The sequence below is a fragment of the Python bivittatus genome, unplaced genomic scaffold (genome assembly GCF_059951505.1).
Source record: "Python bivittatus isolate LINGU-HERP-01145 unplaced genomic scaffold, Pbiv_v1 ctg000840_np1212, whole genome shotgun sequence".
NCBI lineage: Eukaryota > Metazoa > Chordata > Lepidosauria > Squamata > Pythonidae > Python > Python bivittatus.
Window position 1 is genome coordinate 37693398 of NW_028277113.1, and position 15223 is coordinate 37708620.

The 15223-nt window shown below is 40.4% G+C and overlaps 1 protein-coding gene across 1 annotated transcript; it reads right to left on the bottom strand.

Moving 5' to 3' along the window:
- Positions 1 to 270: 270 nt before the first annotated feature.
- AQP4 (aquaporin 4) lies at positions 271 to 8920 on the bottom strand. Its single transcript, XM_007422486.3, has 4 exons — positions 8513 to 8920; positions 5824 to 5988; positions 4127 to 4207; positions 271 to 3208 (listed from the first exon to the last, which is right to left on the bottom strand). Exons 1-4 carry the CDS (start codon positions 8891 to 8893, stop codon positions 2930 to 2932), a joined length of 906 nt encoding a protein of 301 aa, XP_007422548.2. The 5' UTR covers positions 8894 to 8920; the 3' UTR covers positions 271 to 2929.
- Positions 8921 to 15223: the final 6303 nt, after the last annotated feature.

A 15223-nucleotide genomic window follows, 5' to 3' on the forward strand; every position in this document is an offset into this window, starting at 1 on the left:
TTTTTTCCCAGTAGAAATTGGTGCTTGAAAAAAATTCCATTTGATTTATTTACATTGTGAACCTGCTGAAAACAGAAAAGCACTGCGGCAACTCTATTTCCTCTAAAATGTAAGTTTCACATGTAAAATTCATCTGTAAAATAGCTCAGTAATTCTGTCAGAGTTAATGAGAACACAATGTACAGTATAAATATGCTGTGATGAAACATTAAGAAAATATACATTTAAATAGAAAAAATCTCAGGCCAAATATGTAGTTGTGTACAAAAAGTGAACCTTTAATTTTTAATAAAATAGTTAAACAATTTAGAAACATCATGTGCAACTCTACTAGACAGTAATTTTCTCAGGACAAACTGTGGCTCAATAAATTCATCTTTTTCATATCAACAAATGGCTGAGTGATCTTTTCCATTTTTATGGGTATGAAAGACATTGAGAATTAGTATTTGTTATGCTTCAAACATAATTTTTGCTGGAGTTTTGGCAAGCTTTGAAATTTCAGAGGTTTGACCACAGATATCTCAAAGATATTACTTGCTTTGAATTTTGCCTACACCATGATACATCATTTTGGATCAATAACTTGCTTTAATACAGTTCAATTGACCTCACAAGGTCAATCCATGTATTTGTTAGCAAAACTTTCCCATCACTGACATTAGTGAGGATTATACATTAAGCTCTGTGAAAGCTTAAGAAATTAGGTTTTGGCATGATGATTAATCAGTAGAAAATCAGAAAATCTATGTTTGCCTAATTTGGGGGGAAGGGCTAAATTATGTGTTTATTTTTGTATACATTTATTTGGACTTTTTATTTGCAAGAAGTACTTTCAAGAGACAAAAATGCATTGAAGAATCAAATTATTGCTATTTTTATTCTTTTGTTCTTCCTTCAGAAGTCCTGGCAATCTAATTTTTAATTGACTCAATAAAGGCATTTCATACTTGACAGATGTGTTAATAAATACCATTTCCATAGAATAGAATCCCCCTCCCCAGCTTCATCTGTTATACTGGACATTATATATATTTTGTCCAGCATAGAAATATCCATTACTAGTAAGGTAGTCCTAATCACCATTTCTTGTAAGACTGAGTGATGTCAAACTTGTACTGTATATTTCTCACTTTTCACTAATGAACCCTGAATGGGGATTGTTGAGTTTTGAACAAAAAACCCATGCTAATAGTACAATTATAATCCTGGCTACAGTTAGCAAAAGGAAACATTACTCCTTTTTGAGCAAAAGCACTTGCAGCATATAAAAAGCATGCATACAATTCAACACATAGTATCATGCTGTAGCTCAGTGTTTGTCAACCTTAGCAACCTTAAAACGTGAAGACTTCAACTCTCAGAATTCTGGGAATTGAAGTCCATATATCTTAAAGTTCCCAAGGTCGAGGAACACTGTTCTAGCTGATTGATGTGGGGTGGCGGTGAGGATGTCAGAAAAGCAAGATGCTGGTTGTGTCATATAATTCAAGCCCCACTATTTTTATACAAATCAGGCATGCAACACCCATGGAATGGGACAGGGCTTTCATCATGCAGTCAAAGTTGCCATCTTGATTTTTCTGACCTTCCCTAGATTGATGCATGGAAAGTTTGCAGAGGCCACTGAATGGCATTGATTTTACTCCTATGGGACAACAACACAGGACTCTGCTGATGGTGCCTTTCCAATATGTACCTGTTGGATGTGAGCAATATAAGCCACAAACACCTATGACTGTCCAAAGAAACAATCGGTATGCTTTTCTGAACAGTTTTTCCTTTACATATATGTTTTCATACAGGCAATATAATTAGAAGTAGCTCTTTGTTAGTCACAGAGTATTTGAATGCAAAACATCAGTTGCCAAAAAATATCCTGGTACCATTTTAAACAATTAATAAATAAGCCTTTTTATTATAATTATTTTTTAAAAAAATTCACAGTGTAAGCAAAATGGATAAGGAGATTAAACATTTTACTTATATAAAATTGGCACAGTAATGTTCTATTTGTTTGAATAAGTGCACTGAAAACAGATCAGCTTCCACCTTTTTCTGATACCTACACATTTTATTGGTTATGATTTATTTGAAGTTAATCTCTTTTAAGATCTTTTATAACGGAGATAAAAATGAGCATAATTGCCTTATAAGAAACTTAGTAGGAATTCTAAGTGCTTAACTTTAATTGGATTGTACACATTGCAGAATGTGGATTTCTCTTGTCCACTATATGCCTATTATCATTCTATATAATATGTGATAAATGGCTACACTTTGTGAGAACTTTTGCATAGAAGGACAAGGAACTGGTGTAAATTTTTAGCATTATTCAGGATGCAAAATACTTTTCAATTGAAAGATTATTAATGAGGAAGACTAGGTGGAGAGAAGACAGGAAAGAGTTAATGTTTTATTGGTTGGGGAGGGAGAGAGAAATGCTCTGATAGAGACAAATGCTCTTTTTCATGTCCTACATGCCACTGAGTCTGTCATAGACTTCGCAGTTAAAATTCTAATCAGAATTGACAACAGCCAATTAAGTGTCAGAAGACCAATCTAATAGTTCCTTCTTTCTATAGGCAAATTCAGATAAATTTTATCTGCCAATCTGACTGTTAAAGATGGCTCTTTCCATCTCATAACATATCTTTCAAAATCCGTTCATTTCTCCTTACACCAATTCACCAAGAAGATTATTTATGGATTGGGCATAATTTATGAAGTTCCCTCAATATAGAACATTGCTATCATCTCACAGAATGGGAGTATGGTCTGATTAAACAGCTAATTCATTGATGATATTGTCCTACCTTTTAAGTTATCTTAAGTGACTAATTCACAACAGGTCTGTCTCTTTTATAGGTGGAAAACTATCTGTGGATATGCTAGCAGGCTGATCTTTGCTTTCAGTGCTTCTTGCTAGTCATACAGATGATAGCACCTCATTGGTAGGATCTCTTCCTTTCTTATCTTCACCCCTTTCAAGATCAATGAAGTGGACTATCCCAGGCTTCTGGAGCAGATCATCTGTTTCCACCTGGCTCTTGGGGTCTTCTACTTCCGTGTATTTTCCTTTGGACTGCTGGCTTGTTTTAGTAAAGGCTTCTTTGAACTTGTGCTTAAGCTCACCATCAGGGCAATAGACATATTGATAAAGGGCACCTGCCAGGACAGCTCCTATAATTGGTCCCAGCCAATATACCTGTACAGAATCAGAAGGAGAGGAAATTTGATACAGGAGGATTAGGAAGTGGCTAATAAATAAAATGGCAAACAGTAAGGTTCCTTTGGCACATGACTTACAATGACATGATTGATTACCCCTTCTCATACTTCTAGAAGAAAATATGAAAGCCAGCAACCTATATGATTTAGCAGTAGATGATTTTTCTATACATTCTGCAATGGGACAAGCATTACTGGCACATTGCATGAGTACTGAGACACAGCCAAACTAAGCTACAGCTTTTAGACCAGTGTTTCTTAGAGTTCAACTTAAGAACTCTAAGATGTGTGCATGTCAACTCCCAGAATTCCCTGGCCAGCATGGGTAGCTGGGAAATTCTGGGAGTTGAAGGCCACACATCTTAGAATGGTCAAAGTTGAGAAACACTGTTTTAGATATTCTTGCTGTGCTGTTCCACAATGATACATTGTGTCTTTCCTCAAAGAAAATGTGTTAAATGAAGAATGACTGGTATTCCTGAATTCTGATTGGATCATAGTCTGTTTTCTTTTTAATGAAGCCTTTGATTCATGATAGAAACTACAAATACATGAAGAAGGCCTGCAGGGGGTCAAAAAGTCAGGTTGGCAGCTGCAACCATGCAATCTAAGCCCCTTTCTTATTGGGTTGCATGCATGATGAATGTAAACAAGCAGTGAAGCATCAATTTTGACTTCTTTGACCCCTTCCCCACAGATGCTGTACCCCTGAAAATAATCTTGACTTAGCAATCTTAAAAAGAATAAGAGATATTTATGATTAAAAAAAAAAAAGGTTGTGCTTTTTTACATGAAAGCCACTTTATAATTTATTTTTTATAAAATAAAGTAAAATAACAATTACAACTATTAAATGTTCTGGAAAAATAAGGAATACTGAAGTATAATAACTTACCCAGTGATCTTTCCATTTACCCATGATAACTGCAGGCCCAAATGACCTAGCAGGATTCATGCTGGCCCCTGTGTAATTGATCTGCAGCAGATATACACATACAAATAAATAAATACATTTGAAAGGAAGACTATTATTAACCATTATCAAACAAGTGGTAGAATTCTTAGAGAATCATCCTTTTCCAGTGGTATAGAAATGTTGTATGCCAATTCCAGGGCTGGTATGCCTCTTCCCTCCCTTGGGGGCATATCTGTGGATGAAGAGGGTTACCAGATGTGGTTTTCATCTGCTTGGAATGGGAGCTTGCTGATCTGTTGATGGCACTGCTGGGCCTTTTACATTGGAGCAGGTTCCAGGTCCCTCCTACCATGCTGGTGAGTTTTTTATGTGTGTGTTTGAACTCATGTCTGATAATGCCCTATGAGCCTTTCCCATTTGACTGGCAACACATTTTCTGATTCTTTCTGCATTTTATAAGTGTGGAATTTGATGGCAGAGTGTAAGTTTCTGCAGGCATTTAGAAAGAGGCAGTCAGATCATCTCCAAGAGCTGTGCTTTCTCTCCAGCTTTGGAAGGGAAGACCTGATCCCATTTTTTGTAAGGATATTGGGACATTAAACCATAATAGGTGGATTCATACATTGCACTAAGCTAAAAATTACCATGTTATTGTTCCATGTTATAGGAGCCCAGCCAATCTGTGGATGTTACAGATTATGTGTTAAACGGCCTCATAGAATAAGCATGTATATCCTTGATTGGGCCACAGTTCATCAGATACAAATATTTCAAGACTTAACACCCACACATCCACACACAGAGTATATCCCTACATGGCATAGGGTCTGGTTTCTTGAGGGACTGCCTGTCTCCCATAGTATCTGCCCAACCACTTCACCCTGGTAGGGTTGGTATGTTCCAGGTTCCTTTGATTAAGCAATGTCATGTATTGGGATCCTGGAAGTGTGCCTTCTCTGTTTCAACCCCTGTCCTCTGAAATGAGGTTATCCCCAAGATCTGGATGGCCCCCATTCTGCTGCTGTTCAGAAAAGCAGTGAAGATCTGGGTCTTCACCCAGGCCTTTGGTGAGGAAGAGCGAGACCCCTTGCTATATTTTATCTGGTCTGTCGTGCTTGCCATCTTTGATTTTTGATTGATTTTACTGAAATTTCAGTGAGCCAGTCAGAGTCATTGGGAGTTGGGTGGCATACAGTTTTAATAAATAAATAAATAAATAAATAAATAAATAAATATTATTATTAATGAAAAAATTTCCTTTATCTACTTTTTGTGGTTGTTGAACAGTAAACTGGGCCAGCATTATTTCTATGTCACACACAAAGTAAGCTAATTTAAAAACAACTTAATATAAAACAAAATAAATTATATATTTACATACACACACACATATATATACTGTGTGTGTATGTATGTGTGCGTGTATACACATGCACACACACATACTGTATATTATAAGAATATGTTATTAATTTTAATGTTGATTTGAACCAAGTGATTCCAAATATACTTGACTGCACATAAATGTTTTAAATAAAATTAACTGAAAGCTTATAGCCTTTGACCATACACAGGTTTTAGAGTAATATGACTAATAAACTACTTAAGACATTGCTATTATATATAATTTATAAGTACCTAGCTAATAAAGCAAATGAAAGAAGCTGGCGACTTACAGCAAAGAAGTGTCCTATTGCAACTGATAATCCAATTGCTAATGCCACAGAACCGGTGACATCATTTCGTTTAGAATCACAGCTGGCAAAAATAGTAAAAACCAGCTGGAAAGTAATTATCAGCTCTACCAAGAGCCCATGTCCAGTGGAAAGTTCTGCATGTATCTAGAAGAGGAAACAAACAGGAGAGCCAGGCAGCATAAATAAAGTGTGAAGTTGTAATTACCAACCCGCTAATTAAAACAGTTTCAAAGTAAGTGTGTGTTTTGGAAAGAGAGAGGATAGAACAGAGCAAGGAATGAATACATTGAAAAAGCCTTTTAAGTAACAACCCTCTTGGGTGATCTGTGCTTCCTTGACAGGTGGCTCTGAAAGGCACCTGTTAATGGCTCTGTAATGGGTTACAGAGATGTCTATTTTGTGTCCTTACATGAAACCAGCACTGCACTAAACCATGAGATGGTTTGCTTGGCTCTGATTGTGGTGTAGATCCAGCTATTATGGCTTATACATTATGATATATAGTTGACATGAATGAAACTAGCTAGCGTGATTTATTCCCAAAAACCATGACGAAAGGTACCACACGTTTGTGTGATGTGTATACCCACCAACAGTCTTATGCTCAACCTAAGATCAACTGTGATCTTACAAACTGTGGCCATTATTTATATGTATATTTGTATAAAGTACAACACCCCTCTATATTTGTATAGAGTACAACTCTTGGTTTTTGATGGAAATTTCACCCAAGATTCTTAAGACCACAGCTTTTTTTTTCTTTAGCAGAACCATGACTTAGTTTTCTACTAGGAATCCATTAATTAGCTCTTACTCAATTAATTTCAGTTTCAGTTAAAAATTGGCAGCATAGTTCAAGTATAGTTTCACGTCCTGCAGTGAGGCTAATTGTTAGATCGGTTCTTAGAAGAGAACAAAGCTAGAACCAAAGGCAAAATCTATTTTTAAAAAGCTATCTAAAATATGCAGTTCTTTTGTTTTAACATGTCCATACTTTTCTCTTAAAATATTTCATGCCTGGATGTTATGCCTAATATCAACTCTTCTTTTAGAATTTAGAAATATCTACTAAGGAACAATTTCCAAGCATTAAAAAAAAAAAAACAACAACTAACCAACAACTAAGATAAAATGAATGTATTAGAATAAAATCAGTTCCTTACTTTAAGTTAAAGTATACATGCCACCCAAAATTTACTAGAACCTGAAACACGTATATTTTTGCCTGTGCTGTGAAGTATTTAGCAGCTAGTTCACAGTAAAAAATGGATTTATGGGGCATGGGGCACCCTGCCTATCAAATTTTTTTGTTAACACCTTTCCTAAAGGCATTCTAAATTCATTCAAAGAAATACATTCCATGTGGGCCTTGAGTTTTATCAAAAGGTTATTTTTTGAATTAAAAAATAATCATGTGAACCACGTGAGAAACCACTACTCAAATTTTAAAGCAAAATACTTTCATGAAGTTTATATAATTCCAAACACCCTATATTCTTTTTAGCCCTCTGCATCAATATCAACAAAAAAAAGGATGCTGAAATGAATTTAAGCTATCCAGATCTTGTCCGAGGATATCTTGGCCCAGATCCATGCTAAAATATGAATGCAGGTATGAGACTTAGAGTGTATGTTTATATGTTACTGTGGAACCTAGATGTAACAAAAGTGAGGTACTTACTATGTGACCAGTATAAATATAATCTGAATGTGACACTATACTGGAAAATAATTTGCATTGTAAACTTAATAAAGGAAGAATTGCTTGAAGCTGCCTCAGGAAAAAAAAAAGTAATTTTTTATTCTGAATTTATTCACTGGCCATTCTCTCCCAATACAGAGACAAATTAAAACTCATTTTTGGGATCCCCAATCTAATATCTGTGGGTGTGGTTTGCTCCCAAGACTTTGGCAGCGTATCTACTGGAGAGGAGACCCCAATTTCAAGTCCACCCTTAGCTGTATAAACCCATTGGCTGACTTTGGACCAGTCCCTCTCTTTCAGTTCAACCTATTGTGAGCTCTTAGAGGAAAGGCAAATATAAATTGAACAAAATCAGGAAGTAAAGAAATCTCCCAGTTACTTGCATTGGAGATAATTACCACCCCCCTTTCTGTCAAATTATGTGAAGACGATGGAGGTTATCCATGGGCAGGAATCCATGGATAAATGAGCTGCTTGGCACTGTGTGATGTTCCCCCCTCCTGCTCTAGCCATTTTGGGGCAGAAGAGCTATTCCCCTGCAAATGAGCGAGCCATTTCCTTTGTTCAACAAGTGCGGGGAGGTACTTTCAGGAAGAAAGGGCTTTTTCTCCATTTACACAATTAAATGTTCCTGCTTGGGGAAAACAACATGATCTTGTCTTTTTTTTTCTCATTCCCCATTTCCCCCCCTTCTTTTCCATCTCTGTTGAATTCTTTTCAGGATCTATGATGATGTCCTTTATTTTTGCACTCTACTGCCTATCTCAGTGCATAGAAAAGCCAGTGCAAGGACTCGCCCCTTCAGATCTCTAGCTGAGGAAGGAAGTGAGCTCAGCACATTATTCTCTTTCTGTTATGAAGCCCCAAGCACATTCAAGCAAATGCTGAAATGGGTTTGCAAGGCTTAGCTTCGGTTTTATTGCATTCCATTACAATAGGTAATTCTCCACTCTTTCGACCTACCTGGGTAACTCCCAGTCCCCCAATTACACTTGATGGGGTGACAAGATAGAGAATCCCTGCCCCTGCGATGGCACCCAGGCACTGGGCTGCAATATAGAAGACTGACTTGGCAAGGCTGATCTTTCGTGTGCAAACCATTGCAACCGTCACTGCAGGGTTAATATGGCCACCACTGATGTGTCCAATGCACTGGACCATTGTTGCAATGCTGAGTCCAAAGCACAGAGAAATAAGGACCATGTCCACAGGCAGAGGTTTTTCAATTCCACCCCAGTTGATTGTAGAGCCAAGGCTGAGGAAGACAAAAATGAGCATGGCCAAAAATTCTGCTGAAACAGACTTCCAGAAGGACTTGGTCCAGATGCCTTTAAATGCTGCCATGACGGCCTCACAATTACACCAACGGCCACACTTACTGAAAAGGAAAACAAAACAGCATAAGGAGTTGATCCTGTCATTTAAGAAATCATGCTTTTTATGAACATGATATCATTTGCAAAGAAATGATAGCAGGCACAGCCTATAAGGATCTATCAGAGATTGGTAACTAGCCGATAACAGGCCCCAAGTCTGCATCGAATGAACAAGAGTGAAGAATCCCAGTCCGCCTACTCTATTCTGCATTGTCCTATATTACACATGCTGCCTTACTTTTTTGTTGATGCTCTCTACCTCCCATCCCTGATTAAAGTTATTGCCACAGAAGGGACAAGTGGTGGGCTTTTCTAAATCTTCTCAGATCCTAGAATAATCAAGCACAGAGATGAAAGTGAGGAATTAATATTCTTCTTCTTACCCAGAAGTTACATTCAAGAATAGTATGTGTGAGAAGAGAGGCCTTAAGAATATTATCTAAAAAACACGTTGCTTACGTCACAGCACAACTGATGGTACTTTGTATGTCTGGGGATATGTCTGACTTCAAGCAGAACAATTGCTTCAGAGAGAAAGAGACCACAGGGGCTTTTTGCTTTTGTTTTACTATGTACAAATATATTTACAGGAATTAGGGAAAAACAGAAGAATTTATAGCAGTTGGTCCAAACTTTCCAGTAGAAAATGCCTTTCTCTCTCCTGTCTCTTGAAAGGCTCCAAATTTCTCTGCTTCTCTCCCAGGGCTTCTTGCTAGTGACCTCCTTCACCATTGCTTAACTACCAACTGCTCCACTTTCTCTTCTTCTCTCCCCCTCAGCTTTTCACTGAGAGAGATAAGGTGGGCATTGGCTGATTTACTTTGGAGTGTGGTTAAAGCCTTTCTTCGTGCTTTCTCAGACCTCAGTCATGTCGTGGCACTCACCCACCCACCCTCTAGCCTGCTTGCCTAGGACTCTGGTCATGTGAGGTCCTCTCTTAATGACCCACGTGGTCTCTGGGTTATGATGGCAACTGGGACGGCTAGGATTGCCATTACTAAGCGATGCAGTCATGTGATGTTGTGCTTTACAACCACATCACTTAGTGACAGAAATTCTGGTCCCAATTGCCACCGTAACCCAAGGACTACCTGTACCTGAGTTCTTCTCCCCATTTCTTTTTCTCTGCCTCCTGACTCATGCCAGCTCAGCAGCAGCCAGCTTGGCCACAAAAGTCCATATGCCACAGCAGGTATGATTGTCTTGCTCATCAACTTCTTTGCAACAGCCACCATAATTAGTTCTTTTAATCTATCAGTTTCTCTAATGCAGGACTGAGTAATATTTCACTTTCTGGGAGCCACTGTGCATTTTCTTTACTGACCAAGGGTTGCAGTAGTTGAACCAATGCTACAAAGAGAATGGAAACCACCATCATCAGTGAATCCATTTTAAAATAATCTTCACATTAAAATGAACATTCGAAGAAGCATTGAATTGAATGGTTTGCTGTTGAATTTTAATGACATAACTTTATGACTCTGGAACCAAAATCACCTGCTCAGAAGCTCACATGGTTCTCAAGCCATGGCTTGTCCATCTCTGTACTACAAAGCCACACAGTACAAGTGCTCATTTGTCAAGTAAGCAAGTTCTGTGGAGTCCTCAGGGTTCTTTGAGCTTGGCTGTTTTCTTGCAAACATTTCGTTACCCAGCTGGGTAATGAAACATTTGTAAGAAAATAGTTCAGAGAACCCCAAGGACTCCACAGTTCAACCCTGAGCTACACTTCTAGCAAGTTCTATAATTCAAAGGCCAGCCTTTGTCTTGAGCTGCTCAAAATTATTTTGTACTATATTCTACAACATTTGAAAATAGGATCATTCATTAGGCTTCAAGACATTAGTAGTTTCTAGTGTAAATTAGACAAACCTGGCTGGTGTTCTTTGCTTGTGTGAGAGACCCTAGATCTGTCAAAAGCCAGTACTCTGACACGGGAGAAGAAGAATCACTGGATCATGAAAACTAGGGATGCATGCCATGGAGAAATAGGATTGAAACTCAGTGCTATCCTATGTCTCAAGAGAGATAAAAGGCCTAATTTGAGCTCCAGTAAATTGTCTCTTTAGAGCTATCCAAGGTCCTGCAAGTTCAGCCAGGATACTACAAGCCTTCCCTGTTGCTTAAATGAAATGTTATCCACTTGAGTCAGCAGAAAATGAAGCCAGCATGAAATGTGCAGTCTCCATTGCCTCTGTTCCCAATCACTGACAGCCACCTGACTTTCCTCCAGGGTAATGGGTGTTACAGCCTAATAGATTTTTAAACCTTGAGTCTGCCTTTGGATGATGTTAGAATAACGGGGGAAAATGCCATTTTAACAGTGATAAAATACTTCAGCTTGTCTCATTCATGGGCTGAGGATGAGATGAAGGCAACACCCTGGGGACACAGCAGGAAAAAAAAAAAGAGAGAGAGATGTTGCCAAGGTAAGTTTATGCCATGGTTAAGCGCAAGTATCTGACTAAGGTGACTTCTGTTCTGTTCTGACTTCTGACTTCTTTTCTATGGGTCCCACTTTTCTCCTTTTACCTTGGCTTGGTTTTCCATGCTGTCTCTTCTTCCACCCATTGCTTTACTCCTACAAGCATTGTTCCACCCACTGCTTCTGTCTGAATCTTTGCCTCCCAGTCCTACCAATGTTCAGAAGGGATACCAATGCTCATATCCTTTGGATTTTCTTCTTACCATTTGTTGTCTTCTATCTGTGACCTCATTTCCTCAGAACAAAAGCTAAACACCATTGTATTTTATTTCAGTCTTCCCTACTTCAAGCTATGTGCCGGATATATCTCTATCATTCCATAGTCATGTAGCCCCTGGGTTAGCAAGAATATAGTTCAGGATATCTAAAGGCACCAGATGGGAGAAGATGCACCAGATGCTTCCATTGGATAGAATCAAGAGTTTGCTCATATATTTAATTTTAAATATCAGTATGCTACAATTCAATGAAGTTTTCCATAGTTTACAGGGCACATGATTCATACACTTTGTGTTCTTCCAGTAACTACACTTTGAGTTTTAAAAAGCAATGTTTTTGGTTGAGGACCAGATAGAAATCTAGAAATGCTTCCATTTAAACAAGCTTCATAAAGTGAAAGCAGGGTAGTTAGAAACACCACACCAGGTTTCCAAGTCTCTCTTTGTGCTGCATTCCTGAGCCATTAACATCATCCTGAAGGACAAAAAAAAAAAAAAAAAAAAGCAAGTGACAATTTATCTGGAATGGAGATGAAGTAAAGGGAAAATCTGTATTTATCTGCTAAATAAACTCTATGTCTGAAGAGTCCTGTGTTTTTTTTTTATTATTATTGTGAGCCACCCAGAGTCACCCATTGGGGGAGATGGGTGGCATACAAATTTGAAAAATAAATAAATAAATAAATAAAATAAATGTTGCCATGCTTTGTAGCCTCTAAAGATGAACCCCAAATCATACTGGATGTTTATGAACTCCTGAAATACTTCCACAGAAACATGCTTGGAGTAAGGTAAGAAACCTATAAAATTTGTTGATCAAACTAAACTACTAACCAATAATTGATTCTACTGATTATCATCTAATCTACTATTTTAGACAGGGCCAAATCTTGAAGATAGCAAAAAAGGCTTTCTTTTTGCCCATTTCTTGTCATCAGTATCCAAAGCTACAGTCCCAGTTAGTCAAAATTTTGTTCAGATATATCCAATAGCCAGCATACCAGCATATCCATAGTGCTATCGTGTCACCATTATGAATGATGTAACAATAATTATTTGTGACAGCTAATAAGCATTGTTTTGGCTTGGCTGATATTCCTCACCTCTTTATTTATTTTGTTGGTTGACTTTATGGCAGTGATTACCAGAAATAGTAGATTTAGGGTATCATTCAAAGGTGTAGAAAGTAAGGGAATAACCTTGACAAAAGGTGACTTAGATTAGAGTTTTAAATAATGTTACGGCTCTAGGGAAAGTATTAAGTATTTTGCTGTGCTGTTGGCAACCTGAAGGGATTTCACAATTGCAACCTGCATGAAATATGGCAGCCTGAAGATCTGTGGGATCTAGATCCTCAGATTATATTACATGGACCCTCTACTGTGGATACTTAAGCTGTCTATTTGTTTCTGGCCTGACTGCAAGATGCCCATTTTTTAATCATCCCTTCAAAGGGATAGATATAAGCTCATTGCTGCTGGTTTCCTCCTTGAAAAAACAAACCAAAATACTCTGCAAACACAGTTAAGAATGAACTGTGCTGTACTCTGCAGGAAGATGTCAGCTTTTGCTTGCTGAAACTGTTTGTGTGGGTGGTTTAGAGTTCTTAAAACCACCTCAGAAGAATAACACGTCTCAGAATGATGGCTTTCAGCACCTTTTAAACAAAACAACTCATTATCTTGTTCATTGCTTGATGCCAATATTGCATGGTTTGAAACTGCTCAAAGTGAACAACCATCCAGATTTTAGCTCTGCCTTCCCCAAGCGGGTGCTCTTCAGATCAGTTAGACTTCAGCTCCCCTGGTCTCCTAGCCTGGATGGGGTAGCCCCACCTTGGGTGGTCTCACTCTCTGGCCATGCTGGTGGGGACTGAAGTCCAACACAACAGGCATTTTCTTTAACTGCTTCATGAACGCCTTCAGCAGAGCCACTAAGTCCACCTGCTCCTCGCTGGCCTGCTCACTGCATCTGGCAGGCTTTGAAAGGGAAGGAAGCCTTCTCTACCTGACAGGAGTTCTGCACCAGGTCATTTCCATCCCGCGCGCCGGGCGCACTCCTAGACCCACCGTCCCTTCTGCAGATTGGCTTCCCTTTCCCCAGACAGGAGCGTCCGAGCTCCGTTTCTCCTGACAAGTTCGGAGCGACCTGCTTTCCAGCCGGAGCCTTTCAATCGGGAGGGGCAGGAAGGGAAGACGGTCTTTGCAGGCACGGAAATGAAAGCCTTTTATCCTGGCGCGAAACGCTCCCGGTTTCGACAAGTCAGCAGAGGCCGAAGGGGAAGGCAGTGCGGGAGGCGCCAGGCTCGACGGCAGGAAAACGCTGGAAGCCGGCTGCGCCCTCGCGCCCTGGGAGCGCGCGGGGCATCCCCGGGGAGCGGAGCCGGGGAAGCTTTACGCTGCGCCGCTGGTGCAGCTTCCTAACGGGGTCCGCGTCCTGAGCCGGAGCGATCTGTTTACGAGGCAGCACAAGCTGCTGGCCAAGGAGTATTTCTAGGATCCTTTCCAAACAGGTGAAAATGACGGTAACTGCCCTTGACATTTAGCAGTTACAAATCTTCCAGGTTTAACGTTTCAGACCGTTAATGCGCGCCAGAGAGCCTCCACACGCACTCACAGACACACAAACACACACACACAAATGCAAGATAGGTGCCAACGGTACTTGAAACGCACGCAAATGGCTTTCCTACAAAACTTCTTTTAAAAAAAGTAAAGCTGAAAAAACCATTACATTAAACAACGACGCAAGATGCATTCTGCAACAACAACAAATGAGTAGGAGGCGGGGAAGTGTCTGTTCAATTTCCAACAACTTTCAATAGGATGTGAAAGCACAGAGGCACAGTCCAACTGCGCGGGGCTGCCAGGCACACAGAGCTGTGGCTGTGGGGGGCTGGCTGGGAGGGGGCGAGGGAAGGCCCCCAAAGCGGTGAGGTTGATCGGTCCGCGGCGAGCCAAAACCGTGTCAGCGCAACGCCGCTGCCCGCTTATTGTCTGGGCCGGTTACCTCTGAGGCCCCTTCGAGATTCCCTGCCCGGGTCTCGTGTTTGCTCCCTGCCGATTTCAAGGACTTTTTGCTACGACCCGTCAAAGTTCGGGGGGAGAGACTCGCGCGGGGCCTCTTCCGCCCCTTGTGAGGCCCCGGGAAGTCCCCCGCGGCCGCTTTGCTGCGAGGGGTCGCTGGAACAAAGGCCGGGTCTCCCCTCCGTTGAAACTTCTTGCTCGACGGAGGCAGAAAGAATTGGGCGAAGGGGCCAGGGGAGAGTCGGTGGAAGGAAGGCGGTCCCCAGGCGCAGCTTCCTAACGGAGGCTTCCCAGCCGATTCCACCCCCGCCGGCCCCGGCCCCGGCCATTCGACTCACCCCCAAGCTCTGGGCGCTGCTTCGTCGCTCATGCCTTCTCGCGTGTGGCGCGCCTGGCGAGAGACCGAGCCGAGAGAGGGGGAGTGGCGGAGCTCGGGGTGCTCGGGGGAGTCGGGTTACTGCTCCTGTCTGGCCCGGTGGACTTTTCCGAGTCGAGGCTGTGCGCCGAACAGCTGGCCAGGCGCTGGGTTATATTTGAACTCCGAATAACTTTCCCATACCTGATCGGCC